This window comes from Aulonocara sp. 'chitande type north' Nkhata Bay, linkage group LG15 (genome assembly GCF_057382095.1).
Source record: "Aulonocara sp. 'chitande type north' Nkhata Bay isolate Kocher_YH1m ecotype deep benthic linkage group LG15, A_spYH_male_GT1.1, whole genome shotgun sequence".
Classification (NCBI taxonomy): Eukaryota; Metazoa; Chordata; class Actinopteri; order Cichliformes; family Cichlidae; genus Aulonocara; species Aulonocara sp. 'chitande type north' Nkhata Bay.
The window spans coordinates 26,292,453-26,315,879 of NC_141358.1; the positions used below are offsets into that span (position 1 = coordinate 26,292,453).

Consider the following 23,427-nt stretch of genomic DNA (forward strand, 5'->3'; position numbering starts at 1 on the left):
GCTATTTTGATAGCCCTTCTTGAAGCACAGGTTTGCATTAACTTTGCCACACTGAGTTGGTTTTAATTTTCATCATTATCTGAAATCTGTGGTGTACCCCAAGGTTCAATTTTTGATTGATTATTTTGATTTCTCTTGACACTAGTTGTCTTTGGAAATTGATCTAACATCCCATCGCATTCCCTGCTATGCAGAGGACAAAGGGATCCTTTTGTTTTAGCTTGTCCCTGGATTATCACCTGCTGAAATAGTGAAAAGAAATTGTGAAATGCTGTCTGAGGCATTTAGAGGTTATATCAGATGTCACTTTGATCTGTCCCATTAAGACCACCCTTGTCCACTAGTTTGATAGCATAAAGTTAAATAACAATTTTTTTAATAGTTTCATTTGACCTGAAAGGAGCTGCTCTGTCTTCCTTCCTCCAATTAAAAAACATTATCGATAAGTTGCTTTAACCCACCAAGGTGAAAAGAGTCAGCTTTTATTTTCTTGAGGTTACAATACTGCAGTTCATGCCACACATTTCCTGTAGGTTTTTAGAAACGATTTTCAGATTTTACTGATAACTTCTAAAGCATGTCTGAGTCCTGCCTAAAACTATAGGGCTAAAATGTTGAACCTGTGAACCAGTTTGCCTCAAATCAGTCTGGAATATTAGCAAGGTTGGTTAGCAATATCTATCAACTGAACACTTGCATCATACAGACAGACACTGGCACATTAATGCTACGTAACAGAAATAACATCCAGAAAATTCACTCATTAAAACTCCAGCAAGCAGTATTTGCCAAACAAACAGCATTAATACAGTACAGTGACTTCAATTAGCTAAATTAAACAGCCGCACCTGTTAGCTCAAACCTTAGACCTTAGCAAAAGTAAAATAAGAGATTTTTGTCATGATACGCTATGTAGCAGACAGGAAAGGATAGCTTAATTGCTAGAACTCACAGAAAATACAAAGCAAAACTGAGCCAGACATGCATCTTTTGAGCCAAAAGAAACACCCCCAGAGGAGTGCACCATGAAGAAAAACAAAGACCTTTGGAAAACTGAGGCATTAAATAGACACATGAGGTAGTTAGAAAGAAAGGACACACTGGGGAAAATGAGACACAGCTGAACAGAATCTAACAAGACAGGGGGACAAAATAAAACAGGGACACTTTACCTACTGAGCTATCCCTGTCCTTCACAGAAAGCCCACTGCAGCACATGAAAGAAAATGTTAAAAGACTTTCTGTAAAATAATAAAGAAATGACACAAGATATTTTTAGAAATGGTAAGAAATAGTGTGCAACAAGTAAATTCTTTGTTTTCCTTGTTTAATCACTGACTTTGTCTGCATCGGATTTACACTGATATTTATTTCCGAGTATCCGCAATTTAGACTTTTCCGCGGTGTATGATTCCAGCTTTTGGCGTACTGCTGTCATTCTGGAAATCATTGATTATTTTCTTAGTATTAATCACATTAAGGTCAACAAGTTTTCATTACACCACCTGAGCAGTGCAGGCAGAACACCACTATGACCTCACGGTGAACCCTGAAGAGGAGACTGCATGGCCATCAGAAAATGGCCAAGAAGTTTTGTATAAGCCGTGAGACCAGTTTTCCCGTGCTTCACTCGCGTACGTCAGTTTGAAGAGGAAAAAGAACTCCACGGGACTCCGATGTGAAAAGATGTAACAAAAAATTTTTTCCACAGTTTGCATCTTACAGGAGTGGTCAGGTTTAACTTATCCTCAACAAAATAACCTACTACGGTAGGAAAACCGTGTGGCTCTGTTCTACCCTGCTGCCGCCTATAGCTTATGCCGTGTTAACTCTTTTTCTCTCTCCCCCCTCCCGCACCACATGCCCTAATTTGCATACATCCGTGATGCCCGGATTTTACTATAAGCACGAGTCTTTAAGGCACATGTAATCATGGTACTACGTAACCAAACCAACACAGCAATAAAATAATTTTAGTTCCACCATAAACATGCATTTACTTCCTAAATTATTAATTACACAAACAAGCTTAACAACAGCGAAATATAAATACTAAAACATATGAACTATCTTAACTTGGCTCCCACAAGTTTGTAGCTATCCGTGTAGATCAGGGGTTGGGACCTCCAGGCCTCAAGAGCCAGTGTCCTGCAGGTTTTTAAACAACACCCTGGGTCAACACTCCTGAATCAAAATATTAGTTCATTACCAAGCCTCTGGAGAACTTCAAGGCATGCTGAGGAGGTCATTTAGCCATTTAAATCAGCTGTGTTGGATCAAGGACACATCTAAAATCTGCAGGACACCGGCCCTTGAGGCCTGGAGTTCCCCACCCCTGGTGTAGATGATAGAGGCAGAGGAGAAGGAACACAGGCTTGTGGAAAGCCACAGACAACCAGTTACAGAAACCTGCTGAATGCTATCAGTTAAAAAGTGTAATATATTCGATCCACAGGGGCTTTATCTGCAAATCAAAATGCTCATGTGAGATTTTGGTTTTCCAAGATGCTTATGTGCTCTGTCTAGAATGACAAACAAACTGCAGTGGATCTAATCTGACATCAATCATGAACAACCTCATCTTTTATGATTATGACTCATTCGAGGTGTGAGAGGCTCCCTCAGCCTGGAAACATTATTTAAGAAGTCGGATCTTTTTAAAAATGAGGAAAAAAAGAATTAAATGTGTTTGTCAGGTCAGCATCATCCACAGCATGTAAAGAAATGGATTCCCTTGTTTTACAAAAGCACTGGTTTATGGATGCCATTCATTTTATTCCCTGCCGAGCTGCTCTGCGCTCACCGCTAAAGTATCGTTTTTCAGTTTTATTTCGATATGGATTTTTGGCCTTTCTGGTTTCATTCCTCTCTTCTCTCAAGACAGGAGCAGGAGTATGAAAGAAAACTTTTTGGCTCCTCTCTGCAGTTAAAATCTGTCCGGGGGGGGGACTCTCTCCTGCTTCTGTACAAAATCATCTCTACAAAGATGCTGCACTAAGTCTCTGTCCTGCTGTTGCTTGTGTTAAACTGTCAGAATGTTAATAAAAAGCAGACTTTTTCCAGAGCTGGTGTCACTGTGACCCCGTCCAGTATGTCACAGATTTGCGTTGTGACTCGGTACAGTTTCATATTCAGGACTCAAACCTGGTCTCTCTCCCCTGCTGTACATTCAGTGACTGACAGACGGGCTCAGGGGGATTTTGGACTGGTCTGCACAAAGATTCATTCATGGACCTCACACTCACCCATAAATCTTACATCATATCACTGTAGCGCACTTCATGTTTTATTAATGCAATCATTTATTTTTTATTTATGTCATATAGGAGCTCAGAGTTTAAAGCCGTGTCCCCAGGCTGAATAAGCTGGATGGCAAAAAATGGATATAAAGTACAAGATGATGCAGATGTATTTAGGATGGTTAAAATGGGGGTGCACAGATGTAACCCAAACAGAAAACATAGTTTTAGTGTGAGAAGAAGTGAGAGAATCATCTTCTGCTCTCAGGGTAGATCGTGACACAAGTTGCCCTTTTTTGAAAGTCTTAATTTGGGTGTCCAAATACAACATTTTTGGGCCATATACGCAGACGCCGTGTGCTCTGTTAGGATGTGAAATTGAATCTAAAATCTTTATTTCTTGTCTCAGGGCAAGTTTGACATCCAACATGAAATCACAAAGTATTCGGTGCCAGAAATCAGCGTGAGACCCATCTGGAAGCTTTCCGGGCATGTCAGATCGTCAATGTGAGATCAGCCAAAATTAAATCATGTTTGGTTTTTGATTTCCGTTCTGAAGTCTCCTCCCACTCGTTTTCAAGTCTTCATGTGGGACGGTCTTTGTATTTTGTTCCTTATTCTGCTTTTCAGGATTAGCTTCCATTTAGGTTTTTCAATTTCTGTTTTCAAGAGTAAGACCTCATGTTTCTTGAATAATTACCATTATTTGAGTAATGCTGGCTCTATAGCGACAGCTCTATGTCCTCAGTTGTTATTCCAGCGTTCCCGTGGCTCTCTGTGTATTGTGTCTGAGTTTTCTTGTCCTTGTTAAGTTTGGTCCTCTTATTTCCTGTTTTACTTACTTTTACTTGTTGTCAATTTCTCCCATGCCCTGTCTTGATTTTTACTTTCTATCTATTCATTTCCTTGATTGTGTTCAGTTGCCCCTTGTTTCCCTGCTGTTTTCAACTCTCCTGATTAGCCCTCAGAGTGTATAAATAGTCCTGTCTCTTCTTGTTCTTTGTCAGAGCATCTGTTTACCTGCCTTCATCGGCGGCCTGGCTAATCACTGAAATGCTAGATTTTTCCTTGTTGCTTGACTTTCCATCAACTTAATAAAAGGTCCATTTTTTGTTACTTTCTGCCTGACTTTTAGAGTCCTGAGTTTGGGCCCTCAACCTGCAATTCACAACATCATCCCAGCAGGACAGATGCTTTTCTAAAGTCTGGCTTTTATCCAGTGACTGTGAACAACAGAAGCTGTCATCACAGGTCACCTGCAGCAAAGTTCAACTCAGCTAAAGATGATTCTCAGAGTTTCTGCTGGTGTTATTTTTCAGTTTCATGCAGAGGAGAATATGATAGTTTCACCTGAGTCTCACAAGTATACTGTGACTCAAAGAGATGTGAAGATCTATGGATATATCCATGCTGATGCAAAAAGATAATTACCAGACAGAAGAGTGGCTTCATTATCAGTGCAGTGTTTTAACATAGTTTATTTGTTTCATTTCCTCTCTCTATTAACACATCCCACCAAAACTGCCGTGCTTCTGCAGATTTAGTTTGTTGGGATCAGATCACTCTAATTAAAAATAAGTATATTTAGTGGCTGGACTACATATTTTTCTAGGTTATCCTCTGACAGGGGTCATCGTCCATAAAACCAATAAAACAGAGCTTTTAGTGGTAAATCATCTTTTCCTAAACCTTTAAAGAAGGATTGACTGTTGCATGCTCAGTCATTCAAGTAAAGAAACCCCATCAACGTCTAAAATGTCAGAGAACAAGACACCAATAAAGCAACTGTAGTGAGAACTGTGTTTGTTAACTTACTGAAACCTTTTGGAATAAACTTTTTGAAAAATCTCCAGAGAGCAGTTATGTGTCCCTCAAACACAGACCAAAACACCACAATGTAATTTCCAGGAAAACAGGTTGTGTAATTATGAGTCAACTCCACTGCAGAGTACAATATCAACAATGTCTGATTTAATTTCTGCTTTAGAAGATAAAAACAAACTGAGTGGGAACCTTCAGCATTTATCTCAGTTGTTTATACAGAACAAGTCTGAAGAGACTCTCACGCTACCAGCGACCTTCTGCTTCTGAAACCCTTCATTCATCACACCTGCTGGATTCATACCTGCTTCATGTTATTCTAAACTTTAATCTATTGAGATTGACACAATGCTTCACATTCATTTACGTCAGGAAGCTGTTGTTGGTAAGAGCAGTGTGGTGGTGCAGTTTCAAGTTGAGAAATGACTTGAGAGGCGCTCAGTGCATCACACTGTGAAGCAAACAGATTTTCAACAAGTCTGTCCAGCAGCCAGATTTTCTCTTGCTGGCTGACTGTTACTTGGCTCATTTCTACCTTCCCTCCACAGATGGATTCTGTAATCAGCTAAACATCTCCACGGTTGTGCATGGATACTGTATTTTAGCATTCTCACAACTAACAGAGGAGATGGCACATACGAAGCAAAATGTTGACAAGCTAATCTTGTCAAGTTTTTATTTGTTGCCGCTACATAGGCTGAACATCTCATTGCACCTCCTAGGCCAGAGTGGACTTGGAGGGAGAAAAAATCTTTGGAGAGATGAAACCAAGATGAACTGGGCAGAGAAAGTATGGAGAAGGAGAGAAGAATGTCACATCATCTGTCAAAGTCTCCTCCCACTCATTTTCAAGTCTTCATGTGTGACAGCCTATCATGCCAGAGCGTGTAAGGCTGTCACCAGAGCCAGTGGAGTCCAGTCATTAGTACCAATGTGACTGCTGATAGAAGCAGGGAAAGGTTATATTTAAGATATCTGGCCAATCAAAATCATCTGACTTTGGACTGCAGCGTTTTAGATAAGAGTAGTCATGTGACCTTTTTTTCCTATTTTATAAAGCTGTTTGTCACCAAACGTCATTAACCAGAGAAAGCACTCCAGTTCTAGAGTTTTACCTTTTCCCCTATCACTCATACAGTTAAGTCTTATTTCAGAACAGATTCAGTAACAGGACACATTAAAATAAACCTGTTATGAATATACGAAAGGAAAAATGTAGGAAATAAACACTGACAAGCTCTCAAGAATATTTTAAGAATAGACTAAAATATATATATTTAAAATATTCTCTTAGAAATTAGCTAAATTTAGAAGAGAACCTAAAAATTATTTAAATACCAGTAAATTCAGAATAAAATATGTTAATAATTTTTAAAGTCAGTTAAAAACCAAGATGTTATACTTCTAGTTCAGCTTTTGAAGAGATGGCTCCACACTTTCTTCAAGCACTTTGTTATGATGGAGAATTCAAAGCTCGGTCCCTCAGGGAGCAAAGCAACTTGAAACCAGAACATTTCCACCACTGCAGGTGCTACGAGGTTCTTGCATGAATAGATTTTCTGCTGTGAGGCTGCGAAACAACTGCACGAGGGAGAAGTTTTCTGACAGAAAAAACACAAAATATCCGCTAACAGCTTGAAAAGACTGTGAATGGTGGCCTGTCTTTGAGTTAGCCCTTTGACAGACTGACGACCTGTCCAGGGTGTAACCCGCCTCTTGCCCTATGGCAGCTGGGGTTGTATCCAACCCTTCCACGACCCTGAATGAGACAAGTGGAAGAAAAGGAAGTCAACAACTTCTAAAGGTAACGATGGATAACTAACTGTTGGTCTCACTTGGGCCCAAAGCCCTGACTCCTGGTTGAAAGTGCTTTATTTGACATCCATCTACTGAATACATACGCTTCACTACTGTTTCTCCCACTGTGGGATGAGCTACGTCTGTACTTTCCCAACGTCTTTTTCCCTCTGGATGCATGCTGTGACATCACATGCCTGTGATTAGAATAGCAATTCTGAAGCTGGAGTTAAAGTAAAAAGGGGTCAGCTGCCAAACATGTCTGCTATAACTGCGACCACACACATGATTCATCTGTCCAGAGGTCATTATCAAGATTATGGGCTTGCAAGACTGGAAAATTATACATAATCACAAAATTACATGTAAATGACATAATGCTATATATGACATGATTTCAGATTTCTCTTAGGTTAATATGGGTGATAATCATGCTGAAACAATGACGACTGCTCCTTTCATCTGTGGCAGTTGTGTCACAAACATTCAACAAAAAGGCAACTCCTCTGCGATTTGTTTCTCAGAAGCCCCTCAGAAATGTATCTCAAAGCCACAGGACACCAGCACGTTTAATCTTACCTTCAGATTCCTAATTAAACAACACTGAGCAATCCCAATTTGCGCCCTTTCAAAGTGCAGACATATGATAAATGGTAAATGGCCTGTATTCGTATAGTGCTTTACTTAGTCCCTATGGTCCCCAAAGACATATGATAAAACAGTTTTTCTTCAAGTCATGCCCCACAAAAATAATTTAATCTCTTAACTAAAAGCTTTGAGGGTCATGAGTAGATTTTAGAGGAAATGTTTGGCTCTGAATATAACCGATACACACAGCTCCAGACTTCGAAGACTTGACACTTTCCCTTAAAGTTCAAGTTTTAAAAATAGATCCTTTCTCAGCAGGATGAGCACACCTTCTGTCTGCAGCATGATGGATTTAAAATGAACACTTCCATGCCTGAATGACACTAAAAACACAATTATGGTCGACTCTGAGCGCCAAGCTTTGACTTTGAAATCATTCTGTTTGTTCTCGCACGACTTCATCTGCTGACCGCCGAGGACCATAGACGTCACCTGAAGCTCTTCTGTGTCTCTGCAGCAGATACACGGTTCTTTGTTCCATTAACAGTTCTTGACATCCATACATGGCCTTTACATGGCCCCTCCTACCAAAACACAAGTTACTACAGCAACTACACCAAGAACATCCACAAGTTATGTTTTTTTTTAAGGATTTGTTATGAAGCTATAATTGCATCCCAGAATACCTCCAACACTCTCAGCGTGTGAAGGAGGCAATTTCCTGGACTTTGCCGCCCCGCTGATAAAACCACAATGCTGGTCAGTCGTGAGTCATCCTGCGGCTGCATACACTGACCAGCTGCTGTGTGAATTTGTCCTCACACAACAGTAAATCATCCTCTTCAGACACATTTACACAACTGGAAATGCTTGTTGAGTTTAGTGCGGCGAGTCGCGTGACCTGGCTTCTGTGAAAGCAGTCTGCAGTTCGGGCTTTGCGGTTCAAGGTGCTGTGAAGGACCAAAGCTAAAGAAAAGGTGCTTTCACTGACACCGAAATAAAACTGTCAATAGTTTTACAGTCAGCAGAGGAAGACTGAAGACGTGGACTGGAAAATAAATAAATTGTTGTTTTGACTCGGGCAGCCTCAGAGAGAAGGGGGAAAAGTGTAAAGGCCCTTTGAGAGAAGCGAAGAAAGCAACACCTTAAAAAATAAATCAGTCAAGCCAGCATGGGTCCTCCCCCAGAAATGTCATTATTCAGCAACACAGTTGTTGACCAGCTGTGGGTTTTTGGTCCAACACAAGCTGCATGTCCTTGTCAGCTGCTCAGAAGTTCAAAAAGACATCAGACAGAATTAAAACCTCCCGTTCGGCTCCCAATCGATCATCTGTCCTCCATTTTAAAGGCATTTTTTTTTCTTTTTTTAGGGCTGCCATTGCTCGCATCCTTGTTTCAGCCCACTTTTCAACCAGTCAGCATTAAGCTGCACATAGCGTAGTCCACACTGAGCTACAGGCTGCTGGGGTTTTGGACAACTGCACACAAGCATGGTAGGGTAAGTTTGAAAGTGCCCTGCGTAGGCAAATACGTATACAAACTGATATGTATGCTGAGCCACGAGTCACAACAAGAAGGCAGCTCACGCGTAGATGTTGTACTGACTAAGCTTTTAGTTTAGTCCTGGGGTTAGTATCTTGCCCAAGGATATACGGCACGCAGACTCGAGCAGCCAGGGATCGAATCAACAACCTTCTGATTAGTAGGTGATCTGCCTCCTGGTGGCAGGTTAAAAATAAGATGTCAGACTTTCATTCGTGCATCTCTGGATGGATGTGAAGTGATGGATAAGGATAAGCTTTATTTGTCGGTTGCAGTTGCCTGCAACTGAGATGACAGACCTAGTCGACCATACATACAATATACAAACTTTACATTGGGGAGACAGGTCAGGCTAAGTAGCAAAAAAGGATAGACAATGAAATATGTGATACATATAACACAACAATTCAGGAGAAAAAAAGGATTTCTGCTCATAATGACTCAACAAGGAAGGAGGTCTGCTGAGGAGGAAATTTTAGTTTTACATTTTAAATTAAAATTTTATTTACATTTTCTTTTTTTTCCTTTTTTTTGGGGGGGGGGAGTATTTTTTGGGTGAAATGGCTGGAAGAAAAAGATTTCTCTTGCAAGCTGAAGATCACTTTAATCACTTCTTAAATACTCCACTTCAGCAGCATTTTGCTCTCCTGAGACCTTTTACCCTTCAGAATAAGTTACGTGATACTGTTGACCCACTTCATCAGATGATTTTATGATCACGTCACAAATCAGATCAGCAGATTTTCTCTTGTTGTTTTTTAATTCCACTTTTCAGGACTCCTGCTGCCGGTGCTTCGGTGGCAGGCGGTTGAAAGAAAAATCAAATCCACAAACAAAGGGTGAAAGAAATACTTTCTTCCTCTTCAGCTTAGCTTTGATTTCTTTCCCTGCCAATCCTTGATCACACAAACCCATCCTCCTGGGCTGCAGGGGCTGCTCTCTGTTATCAGGAGGCTATGACATTTGATTACTGACTTCTGCATTTGCTGCTCTTTATTTTCAGCTCAGAGTCACGCGCTCACCAAGAAACACAGACCATCATCTTCTGTCTACACACAAAAACGAAAGCTTGTTTATTGATGGCGCCTCTATGTAAGGGCTGCACAGCATCTAATAAAGGATTCTTTGGAATCCAGAATTCCTCCTGGAATCAAACTGGAAAACTGCACCATGGTTAGTTTTCAAGCAGCTTTCTTAATATTTTCATAGATGAGCTTTTTCTCGTGCTGTAATTATCACTGCATCATTACTGGAGCCAAACCTCGTGACACAGTCCTCATTTGCCCCTCAGTGCTGAATCAGGCTGATGTTGTTACACGTTAATTAGTCCCATCATGGTTTAAGTACTGAGTTTAAGTTACAGGACCACCAAAGAGAGACTGCAAACGCTTGCTAGGAATTCCTGGAGGGAGGAAACGGTGCCCTAGCACCCCATTCCCCCCCCAGTGTTCACTGTTTAGAAAGGGGCGGGGTAGTTTTTACCATTACATTCAGCATTAGATTCAATGGCTATGGGAGTTCATTGTTTCTGCTCACAGATGGATTTCCTCTGAGGTTCAGTTTCTTATATAAAACTTCATAAATGCATGAAATCCAGCTCCCTGTGTGCATTTGAAAACACAGCTAAACATCAAGTCTAATATTCTGTCATGGCTGTCCTGCTGAAGGTCAGCGATCTCTCCATTTTTTATGAGGGTCAGACCTGAAAAAAACTTTTTTTTTCCCACTCAGAGGATTTCTAGTTCCAACGTTATGGAATTTGCTTGTGTACATGACAAAAAATGAGGAGGCTGACCTGCCAGGTGAACACCTGTGAACTATTATGCATGCACACTCTGCATTTCCAGCTGACACATGGTATAGTTTCTCCAAAATCCACCACAGAACTTCACATTTATGTGCTAAAGGGGGGGGACCCTGAGAGCTCTGTAAACCAGTCAGATGTCAAAGACGTTCCTGCAGGAGTGCATGGACGTTTGGTAGGGTTGGATGTACACAGAGCTCTGTGGATGGCTGCTCGGTGAAGCCTTGACATTTCTTCAATCGTCCATGCTAAATGAAAGGTTGCCTGATAATGAGGACCTAAAACCAGCAAAGGTTTCTGCCTCTGAGTGTTGGCAACAGACAGGCTGAGGGAAAAAAAACAACTAGTTTTTAATGTGTTCTCACATACTGCGATGTTCAGAGCTTTACAGCCTCTGACCAGCTTTCTGTTGAAGGGTTTGGGCCCCCGGCACCGATCGCCTCATAGGTTTGAGGATTGAAGGGGGTACTTCTGTGCATCATCTTGACGGGAAACGATCTAGGCTCCAATAGCCACTCCAATCACCATGCCAATTATGCATTAGGCTTGTTATCCTCTTCAAGGACCTTCAGGCGAGTTAGGAGCCATTATGAGCTCGTTAGTGGCCTTTAGGCTCGTTAGGGGCTCATTAGAGGCCATCAGGGTCAGACACACAGCTGGATCGCTACTCGCAGCTGTGCGATCAGGAAATGAGTTTCCAGTTAACATGCTGATATCATGGTGTTTCAGAGGGACGACGACCGCGTCTGCTGGTAAATAAACGGGAACAGGAGCCCCTGCAGGGCTTCTGATTACAGAGGCTTCCTTTCACGTCATCGAAGGAAATTATTCATTCATTTAGTCCAAGTCACCTTCAGTTGTTTCAACAGTTTTTTAAAGAGAATATCCAAAACAGAGCGATCTGTGGTCAGTGAGATGATCACCACATTCTCCAAACCTAAACTAAACCATTTTTGTACCCACGCGTTTTAGGAAATTATTAATCACATCAGAAAACACCCATACTGCATGACAACCATTTCTAGGACCTAAAATATTCATAGATTTCATATAAAATCTGCCGTCTGCTTCACTCTGTCCCTATAGGCAAATTCTACACAAATGGACCTCATAGAGCTTATTATTGGACAGATGGATGGATGGATGGATGGATGGATGGATGGATGGATGGATTATTATTATTGGACCACATTATTTATGCCATTACTTTTAGATTTAAAGTGCAGTAACTGGAGTCTGTGTATAGCCAAATTATAGATTTTACTTATTTTATCACCATTATTGCTTCTATATTTAGGTTGAATTAAAAAAAACGTGATAAGTTCGTTAAGTAGTTAAGCAGTCCCTCTAAAGTGTACAATGCTGGTGTGATAGATGGTACAAACCCATAAACCATAGTAGGATGAAGGTACAATCAGGTAGTTGCATCTTTGGGTCTGCTGAGGTCATCATCAAACAACGAGTGGATGTCCACGTGCCTATCAGTTTTTTGCAGCTACACAGACTTGTCCAGAGAGCAGCTCTGCTCCTCAGGTGAACTGTCTGCATCTACAACAGAGTATAATCACCATTCAGTGCCTCAGTCACGAAGGCCTACAGAAAGTCTGGCAGTTATAGCAATCTGTTAGGGATGGCAGCAGTCACAGGGAGGCTTCCAGTGTAGCAGTGCATGCCTCTTTGCAACCAGTTTCATACAACGATTGCAGGATAGTCAGGCAAACACGCGTCTTTCCATTACAGTCGATGGTTGGAGACAGATAGGTCTCCTTGCCTGTGTGACTGAGGCCTGTGATACTCAATGAACAGTGCAACAAGATCTCAGTCTTCCTTGACTCGTGCATATTTGGCCTCCTGCACGCTTCTGTAGACATCTGTAGATATCCTGCAGATATCGGGAACAGCTGTGTGGATAGCTTCAGGTACCTTTGGGAAAGCATGAGCACAGCTTCAGAAACATTTACCAAAGTTTACACAGAAAAAAACAGAGGCTGAAGCAAGGTGTTGGAAATCCTTTTCTTTCCTTTTGATTATTAACGTTGGATGGATCCACAAAACATGCAAACACCAAAGTCAACAGATAAACAGAGAGTGAAGACAGACCTCCTCCGACAGCCTGATGCTGTATTAATGTACATCTGCTCCTGTTTCCTTTCTTCTTCTGAGTTTGCATGCAAAGGTCAAATGGATTTAAAGAGGATTCCAGCTGCATTACCATTCTGCAGACTTGATCTGGTCCCATGCATTTCACATAAAGTACTGACCTTTACCTTGACTGTACAAGACAAGCACACACAGACACGCATGCACTCGAGATCCGTGACCTTCAATCAGAGCAGAAGTATTTCTGTTTGTGCTTCAGTTTCTGCTGTTGGCTCGGGTCTTTAAAAGCATCACATATGCACACACAGCGTGATCAGACCAAATGCATAGCAGTTAAAACACAGGTTGCTGAAACTGCAAGTCAAGCTCATGATGCTGATGAAGAGCACAGAAATATTTTCCTAGATTTCCCTGAGAGACTAGTTTACCATTAAAGCTTTTTAAATGACTTGTGATGCACCTCATTTCAGTGGGACTGGAATGATGGATGCATCACAGGGTGAACCAGAAGACTATGGCTCACCTCATGCAGTTTGTTTTCTTCCTTCCATGTTTCTCTTTTCATCTATTGGTTATGTTTGGGAGAACATGGTGATTTGATTTAAATTATTTAACACCACCCTGCATGTTTAAGTGTCAGACCAATTGCATTATATGCATAAACCTAAGATCCTGAAAACACCCCTGCAAAGATCAGTCATGCTTGGTTAAAGAGGCACTAACTGTCTGTGAATGAGGGCCTGAACGTGCTTACTGTCGACCTCGATGCTGCTTTTGTGTATCTAAATCTATCATTAGTTAAGTGGCAGTAAATCAGCCGAGGCTGATAGAAAAAGTTCTAACGGTGATGCTAGAGCAAAAGCAAGTCACAGTTCTGCAGAACTGTGACACCGCCTCACGGCTTCGAATGAAACTTTTTAATGTCTCAGAGTAAATTTTGGACACTAAAAGCAAAGAAAGTGGTGAAAAATAAAAGTGCTGTGCAGAATATTAGGATGCTGATGTAAAACTAACCATCTGTTCTGAGCTCACAGTGAATAATTAAAACCAGAATAAGTTGTAAGTAGCAGCATATTTGAGCTGAAAGTTGACTTCATTCATCTGTTCAAGTGGCAATTTATGATCCCAGTTTGGACTGATGGCCACTTCTAAAGCAAACGCTGGTGTTTCCCTCTGTTCACTTTCACTTTCTCTCTGACTCACTCAGCGCTCAGCGCTGCCTTCATCTCATCAAGTGAAATGTAAGCTGGATTAAAAAGAATCCACTTTTTCACATACAGATGGCCTCGTGTGCACGGCTCGCAGAGTGTGACGTATGACACAGCATCAATTCATACATTTCCCACACTTTCCATTAACATTTAACCACCAAGCACATGATCGATTCATAACCTGTTTAACATACCTCAAAACCAAATGAAGATCCAGCAGGTGCGATGCCCGGACTCAAACCTGTCACCCGCACAGAGTGAGATTTTAGACAGAGGTGTGGGTCATAAAACAATTATTTCATAAGAGCCCCTGCAGTGTCACAGTATATGTAGCAGGTTATCACATTAGTGAGAGCACTCTGTCACTCCCAGCTCATCATTTTTTACTGTGTCACATCCAATCAAAAACGACCAAACAACAGGTTTTTGGCGGCTAAAACTAAAGTGAGGTCCAACGGTGAGAGTCTACAGCCGTCTGTGAGACAAGGTGGAGGCCCTGTCATGGTTTCAGCTGCATGTCAGTCAGTGGTGTTGGAGCTCTTTGATAAACTGATGAATCATGAACACATGAAAAGTACCATCAGATTTGAATCCACTATGCAGTAACATGTGAAAAGCATCTGATTGGTTGTGTTTCCATGTTTCAATAATTGCTGCGCCTGTTTCTGTTTTTCTTGCAAAATATAAAGAAATCATGGTGGTTCAAGACTTTTGCACAGTACTGTACCCCCCAAAAATGGACTTGAAAGGTCTGTAAAATGAGCACCTTGGTGAGGTGCAGTGTGATTAAAAAGGTGATAGGTGTGAATGAGAATTGATAAACTCTCACAGGTCCCAAATGAAACAACAAGTACGAGTTTGTCCACTAGACGAACTCTGATCAGCAGAGTGATGACCACTGCAAGACTGATGAACGTCATTCAATATCAAAAGCCTTTTATCAGTCTGCCAGTTCTCAGACAACTGGAAATGTGGGTTTACTGGATTTTAGAGGAGTTCACGTGCCAAGCTCTACAGAGCAAGATCCTGCTTGTTGTATCGATCTAAGACTACATTTTAACTTTATTCGCACTTATCTGAAAATCCAAGCTTCTCTCATACCTGCCTGCGGTCCAGCTCATACACTTTATTGGATGTTACGCTGCTTTATGTGGTTTATAAATGTCGTGGGCAAATTGAATTTCACTTCAGAAGCCCAGTAGTCCCTGTTGCGCCCGCAGGGAGATGTGGCTGTCAGCTTTGGTTTACGTCCCCAAACGCATCGTGGTTCTGGCGTTTTCTTGTTTGTTTCCAGACGGAGCTGACCTTGGATTCAAAGCACAGATAACTCTCTGCTTTATCTCATCACGGCGGGTTGAAGTTAGTCAGAGGGCAGAAGATTTCACAGAGAATTAGGCCGTTAGGAGATAATTAAAGGAGTGTTTCATGCATCATCAGATTGGTTTCTCTGCGTTGTTCAGGCTCGGAGTGATCGCTGGGCAGGAGTAATGAGATGACGAGCGGAAAGGAAATAACATGTTTCACGGTGAAAGGAAGCAGTGTTGGAGCCTGCATACACACACACACACACATGCACACACACACATATACGTCGCTGAGAGCATAAATTAAAAAGTTGTTCTCCTCTGAAGCGCAGGGACAGCAGCCGCATAGCTCCACCCGTCAGAGGACAGCCACGACAGGATTTACAGGGAGAGGAGGTGGTGTAGTAGCTACTGCTGAAGTATTTATCGATGAAAATGGAAATGCTTTTGAGAACTTCAGAAGGCCAGCTCTGTTTGCTCAGCTGTTTGCATTTGTCTAATATCTCATCACACTGCAGCGCTGCTGACAGCCGGGCTTTAAAGCAACTCATCATGACACACATTAAAGCTGCCATCCCTGCAAACCTCGATCTATAGTTTGCATACAGGGCAAACAGGTCGACAGAGGATGCCATAATAACAGCTCTTCACTCAACCCTCACACATCTAGACAGTAGTAACACCTATGTGAGAATGCTATTTGTGGATTTCAGCTCTGCCTTCAATACAGTTCAATCCCACAAACTGGTTAATAAACTAAGCAACTTAGGACTCAGCAGCTCACTGTGCAGCTGGACTTGGACTTACTGAGCAACAGACCCCAGGACGTCAGAATGGGAGCGCACACCTCCTCCACCCTCACTCTGCACGTAGGTGTCCCACAGGGGTGTGTCCTCAGTCCCCTCTTATACGCACTTTTCACCCATGAGTGTTTGACAACAACAATGAATCAGCCTACAGAGAGGAGGTTCAGCATCTGAAGCAATGGTGTGAAAACAACAACCTGCATCTGAATACAGCCAAGACCAAGGACTTCAGAAGAACAAAGCGATCTGAGCACTCTAGAAAACTTTAAGTTCCTCGGAGTCCACATCTCGGCCGACGTTACCTGGTCCACAAACATTTCCCACCAGGTAGGGACAGCACAACAAAGGCTGTACTTTCTCAGGAAACTGCGTCAGGCCCAGTTACCCCAGAGACTGCTAGTAAACTTCTACCACTCCACCATCGAGAGCCTTCTGACTTACTGTTGCACCACACTCTGGTTCAACTGCCCTACCTCCACCCTCAACTGCCCTACCTCCACCCTCAACTGCACTGCCAACACACATGGACATTACACTTTATTTATAAACTGTATTTCTATGTATACTTTAATGCAACCAACATCCCTACCTCTTTAAACTGTATTTATTATAGTTGCAACAGCACCCCCCTCCCCCCCGCCTCAATGTGCAATATCACCCCCCACACACACACTCGATGTGCAATATCACTGAGCACACTGCACCTCACAGTGCACCTGCTCCTCGAATGGCATGTATGTGTGTGTGTAAGCGTGTATGTGGAAATATGTGTGTGTACGTATGTACGCATGCATATATGTATGTATGTGCGTGTATGTATGCATGGGCGTATCCGTATGTATTCAGGTGTACGTATAACTTGTACATATCTTTCTTGTGTAAATGTAAATTTGCCTGTGTTATTGTGTAAATACTTATGTGACTGTGTACTTCAGACACATGGAGAGATGCCAAACTGCCTTTCATTGTTTTTGTAACAATGACAATAAAGAGCTATTCTTCTTCTTCTTCTCTTAAAAGCAGTGCTCCTGCTTATGTGACAGCAGATTTTTACGTATATTTTATGGAATCCAAGTAAACTGTAGCTCTCAGCAGATTTTCCAGTCTAGATCTCAAGAGCCTGTTTTCATTCCTGTGGCATGAGTTTGTCCAAACCTTCAGTACCTGATCACCATTCACTCCCGGCTCTTCCAGTGAGCCAAAGAGTGTTTGACCCCAAACCATAATCTGTTCCTGCAGCTGACCCAGTTTTCCCAACACAAAGCAAACACACTGTCATAATCCTGGGACTCTGACCCAGCGTTTTCAGTTTACATTTTGAGTTCTTAAGTTATTCCTTGAAATACGGTAAGTAATAGGATTAACATTTGGTTGCCTTAAGTCTAGTCTAGTTATCCTTCACTTAGGTCTTCTTCGTTAGTCTGTCATGTTTCTTTTCTTCCAGCTTGTGTTATCATGCCTACATCGTTCCATGCTGTTTTTTGAAAGTCTGTGTCCTGTGTCAGTGTAGTCAGCTTTGCTTCCTTTGTCTCGTTATGTCAGATTAGCCTCAGCTGTTTCCCCATGTGTTTCCACTTCTCCTGATCACCTCCTGTGTGTATTTAGTCTGTGTGTTTTCAGTCATTTCTTGTCAGATTGTCTGCTTCGTTTCCAGGTCATGAATTCATGTGAAGTCCTTATGGTTCAGTTTTCTCATATCAGGTTCTAGGTCCATGTTCTTGTTTTGGTTTTTTTTATTTAGCTCACCCAGTTTAGTTTATTGTTAGTCTTGCCTTTGCCTTTTGCTTTGTACCTTTGTCCAGCCTACAATAAACGGCTTGTTTTGAGTTCCCATTAGTTCCCATTAAGTTTGTTTCTATGCTTTGGTTTGTCTGCACCTGGGTCCACTATTCGCACTCCACACAATTTGCCTCTGCACACTGTGACAGCCAACTCCAACACACCTGAACCCTAGCCTCCACCTGCCCTACCTCCACCCATGTAACACAGCCTTTATACGCTTCATTACCTACACCTGTTCACCTGCTCATTAGTGCAAATATCTAATCAGCCAATAGGATGGCAGCAAATCAGTATATTCTGGCACATACAGGTGACCTGTTCAGACCCAGCAGCAGAAAGAGGAAAAAAGAGGAACTGAAGTCTAAGGTTGGATGAGAATGGCCAGACTGCTGCGAGCTGATAGGAAGGAAGAGGGAACTCAAAAACACTTGTTAAGACCAACGTATGCAGAAGGGCATCTGTGAATGCACAACATGTCAGACGTCAAAGCGGCAGAAGACCACACCAGGTGTCACTGCTGTCACCTAAGAGCAGGAAACTGAACAACACAAGACCGGAGTAATGTTGGTCTGATGAGCCTCCATTTCTGCTGTCGTGATCGGAAGGTGGGGTCAGGTGTAAACAGTGTGGATCCATTCTGCCTTGGATCGGTCGTTCCGGCTGATGGTGGTGTGATGGAGTCACTGAGACTTTTACAGCTGAGCATCATTTAAACACCACCGCCCGCCTGAGTGTTGTCAGTCACCACGCCCCTCCCTGTATGACCACAGTGATGGCTGCTTCCTGCAGGATAACACATCGTGTTGCAGATCATCTCAAACGGGTTTCCTGAACACGGAGATGAGTTCGCGGCACTCTGGTGTTCTCCACACTCACCGATCTCAGTCCAGCAGTAATGTTGCTGCTGCTCCTGATGGTCCTGATGCAAACCATTCCATGACTCCACCTGCAGGACGGATGAAGCTGGTGGGTTGTGTTGTTAACCTGTTAACTAAACCCACACTTACAGCTTGTGCTTGAACCCACAATACTTCCAAACATCTCAGCGTGAAGCCTGACATCTTACATGAAATCGCTCCACATGACAGACGCTGTGCGCTCTGGCTCTATGTCGTGTTGTTACCTGATTAAAATTTAATGCGGCACAATGCACTTAACCTTTGCTGGTTAAATTTTTATGAATGGCGAACATAAGAAATGTTCAACGTGGTGTAAATGTGCATTATGTCGAGTGGGAATATGTGTGGGAATAAACCCACACTCTGGCTGTTTCTGATGACCTCGATCTCATTTCCTTCTACGCTCTCTCTCACCTCATCTTTCCACCACATTCAGCTTTTTAACCAGACTTTTCTGATTCCTTCTTGTCAGCTGCTGCTCATCCCTGTCTCTCCTCCTTCTTATAAATCACACTAAACATGTACAACCCACACACACCTGTGCATAGACCTGAATAACAGGCTGGGCTCGGACCTTAAACGTGTCAGTGGTCATTCATATTTAATGTCCAGAATGAACCACTGTGAGGGGCAGAGCTGTTTCTGTGTGTGTGTGTATCCTCACTGCTGTAAGCTTCACTGTGATCTGAGCCAGCTCTGCCAGCAGCTGAAGACTGCCCAAACATCCCAGAGTCCTTATCGTATAGCAAACCATCAAGAATACACAAAAACGTATAGCCCAGCTGAGTCTGAAGGTACTGGCTGATTTAATAATAATAATGGATTGCATTTGTTAGCACTTTTCAAGACCCTGAAAGCACTTTACATTATAATTCCACCATTCATTCACACACTGGTGGAGGCAAGCTACAGTTGTGGCCACAGCTGCCCTGGGGCAGACTGACAGAAGCGAGGCTGCCATGTCGCACCATCGGCCCCTCTGGTCAACACCAGTAGGTGAAGCGTCTTACCCAAGGACACAACGACCAAGACAGACAGACAGAGATGAGGATCGAACCAGCAACCTTCCGATGACAAAATGAGCTTCCCAACCCCCTGAACCACGATTGCCCACGAAAGTCAAATATGTCAACCAAAAGATTTCCTTCACATTTGTTATGTGTGGTTATTTATGAGAAAATTTATTAATCCAGTTTAAGGTCAGTGTTTTGGTCGTTGTAATGTTGGACCCAAGAAACATAAGCCGGAGCGAATATTACGACAGCAGAACTTTTATTTAATACTGTGGTTTTGTACTGGGACACAGACACTCCCGCTCTGTCTCACTGCTGTCACGTCCGCTCTCCTCCTCCGACTGTCACTGCCAACATATAAAGAGAGACAATCACTGACAGATCCCCAGCACACCTGTTCACCCCGCCCCTGCACCGCCCCGGGAGCTCACTGCGTCACCCCTCCTCTGCAGCTGGCCAGAGACCACACCCACGCCACAGTCGTGTCTCAAGCATTTTAGGAAACGCCAGTGTCATGGCTGAAGGATGTTTCAGCATCTCTTCTTTACTTTTTTACTGTCGCTTATCAGCAATTATCAATGTAGTGTCTGCAAACAGTTAATATCAGCCAATATCATCACTATTAATATATCAGTCACATCACGTTTTGCAGAGAGAAGGACCAAATGCAGACTCTCGGGCAGGCAAACAGGTTAACTTAAAGCAAGTCAGTAAATGAATTTTTAAAATATCCAAACAGTCAAACATAAAGTTCAAAAACTGTAAATTAACTGAAACCTTAAACTTGAAAATACATGAGGGCTGGAAACCAGGAGAACAGCCAGCGACTGTGTACACACAGAGGGCCAATCAGGGAAGTGGAGACTAGTGGAAAAACGAAACACAGCTGAACTGAATCACAGAAGACGAGCCGAAGCAAAACTAAAGTAAAACAGGAAGTGTGATAACTAAACAGGGAAAAATCAAGAATTAAACTCTAAGCATTAAACAAACTCGGATTCCTATAGGAAATTTAAACGACCCAACGAGAAGGCCCAAAAACTCAAAAACACTGGATGAACTGACAGCTAAGGCTCTCCCAGAAACGTCCACACTTCCTAAAAACAAGTCTGACTCAATTACAACAAACCCCACAGAGTCTGAGTCTGCTGGGTTAATTCCACAGAGGGAGTAAAGAAATGAAGGTGAAAAGAAATTAAAGGGGAAAGGAGCTCAGAGTGCAACAGTGGAGATGGAAACATGCAGAAAATGAATGAGTTCAAGAAAACACTGAATGATATGAAACTGATTCTGAGGCAGCCAAGTATTCATCTCATCATTATCTTGTAATAATATTAAATTAATATAAAGAAACATAAGTAACCACCAACATGTCTTCAGTCTGGTCCAGACTGCAGGTTTTAAACGCTGAAGCCGCATCAGTCATGAGCTGCCTGTAATGTCTGGAGAGAGACTTAACGTGGGTCGATGCCACATCTCCAACACGCCAAGATCACGAGATGGAACTTGGAGAGAGAACCTGCTGCTCTGAGTCTGTGTCACATTCAGCTCTACGGTAAAACCACAATTACTGTGAGTTTTAAGGAGGAAGAGCACCGAATTATCAAAGATAACAAAACGTCTGGCCTTAAAAGTCAAACAGCAGTCACTGATTATTGATCCAGTCAGCCAAGCACACCCACCAAGCTTATCTGCAACACCTCAGAGTTTCTGAAAGTCTCAGTGAGAAACTCTGATGGTCTGATTTTAAACTGCTGACAGTGGTTTTCTGCACTTTGTCAAACAGTTTCATTCGCTGAGGGTGAAACTCATTAAAACTCATTAAAAGGTTAAGAGCGCCTCTTCCACGCCTCTCCGCTGCAGTCCTGCCAAGCTTTTTCTCATCCTCAGAGTTTCCTTCATTTCTCGGACATTATCTAACACTCATCAATGCTGTGCCACAAATCAGCTTAAAGCGGCTACATTCATGCACACAAGGCTCCAGAGGCTCTTTGTCTGCAGTTCCAGATAAATGGCACATTCACATGCAGTCATTTTACAGCAGTTTAATCTAATGACGTCTGCTCCCACAGAACATCATCGCTGAACATCGCAGGCTAATTAGATGACTCACTAATATTTTCCCACAATGAGAAAGTGTGCAATGCTTTTTCAGATTCATTCAGCTGCTGCACACTAATCAGGTTACATTGGAGAGCTGCACCTCATCCGTGCGATCACAGTCAGAGCACAGAGTCCTGCAGCAGCCGGCGGACCGATCCGCCCTAAAAGTGGAGATGACCGCGAGGCGATAGACGGCTGTCAGGGTTCTTACAGGGGTGTGAGGACATTGAAGCCAAAGTCTGAGAGAGCGCGCATGCTTTAAATCAATCAGCACATCTGGCAGTTTTCATCTCCTGTGAATCACATTTAAAAAGTTCAGTGTGTGGTTTTTCTGCCAGCTTCAACCGTGAGTGTGATGGATTCAATCTGACTGTGCGACCTTACCTCTGAAATATCGACCAAGCATGAAACAGAACATGTTTAATAACGTGCTACACCTTCCGCTCAGCCTGCTGGCGTTATATGCTCCGTAAAACTATCAGCTGTAACAGGTGCTTTCATTTTAACCTCCTCATTTTTCATTTGACACTAAAAACTGCTTCAAATTTGAATCATTGAGTTTAACAGTTTCACGCAGTGCCGTGAAGGACCAGAGTGGCACTGCTGGTGTCACACTGTAGCTCTGTGATTTTGGCCCCCGTGATTCTCCTACCTGTCAGCGCTGAGCGCAGTGAGCGTGAACACCGACACCCCGACCGAGGTGAGCTGGATGACGGGGATGAGTTTGCACGCCGCCTCTCCGAACACCCACTCCTCGGAGAAGTAGCGGAAGGCGTCCACGGGCACGCAGGTGACCAGCAGCAGCAGGTCTCCCGCCGCCAGGCTGGAGATGAAGATGTTGGGCACGCTCCTCATGGCGCTGTTCGTGATGAAGATCTTCACCAGCGTGATGTTGCCCAGCAGACCCACGACGATGATCAGAATATACACGGAGGTCATCACGCAGCGCACCACGAAGTGTACGGTCTCCGCGCCGTCCGCGGACGACCACGGGCCGGGTACCTCCGTGGAGTTGGGGCTCAGAGCCTCCGCGGGAAGGTTCGAGAGGAACTCGTCATCCATGAGTGCGCACGGAGGAGCACTCCACGCCAGGGTCGACAGCTTTTGCGCAAAGGGAAGCTCGCGCGTAAAGCCGCAGAGACAGCAGGGGTGTGTGTGTGACGGTGTTGGGGTGTGTGGGCGTAGGGGGGTCCACACCGGCACCAACGACCAGAGAGACGGAAAAGTTTTCCAATAGCTGCTCCTCCGAGAAGCTTCTGAAGGCAGAGAGGAAGCTGACGCGCGTAAAGAGGGGGGAGGCACCGCTGTCTCTCCCCCCCCCTCTCTCTCACACCCGCAGTCGGGGGGGGGCGAAAGTTTGAGGTGAGACCCGGGCTCATGTTTTAATCTTCCATTATCATTTTAGCGGGTTTTTTACG

At 43.1% G+C, this 23,427-nt stretch overlaps 1 protein-coding gene across 1 annotated transcript in view; it reads right to left on the minus strand.

The window, feature by feature from the left end:
* The window catches only part of nmbr (neuromedin B receptor), an 85,229-nt gene extending 61,904 nt beyond the window's left edge, over positions 1–23,325 (minus strand). The window contains exon 1 of the mRNA XM_086265236.1: positions 22,662–23,325. Within this exon, the coding sequence (XP_086121362.1) occupies positions 22,662–23,071 (410 nt within the window). The 5' untranslated portion in view covers positions 23,072–23,325. The remainder of the gene's footprint in view (positions 1–22,661) is intronic.
* Positions 23,326–23,427: the final 102 nt, after the last annotated feature.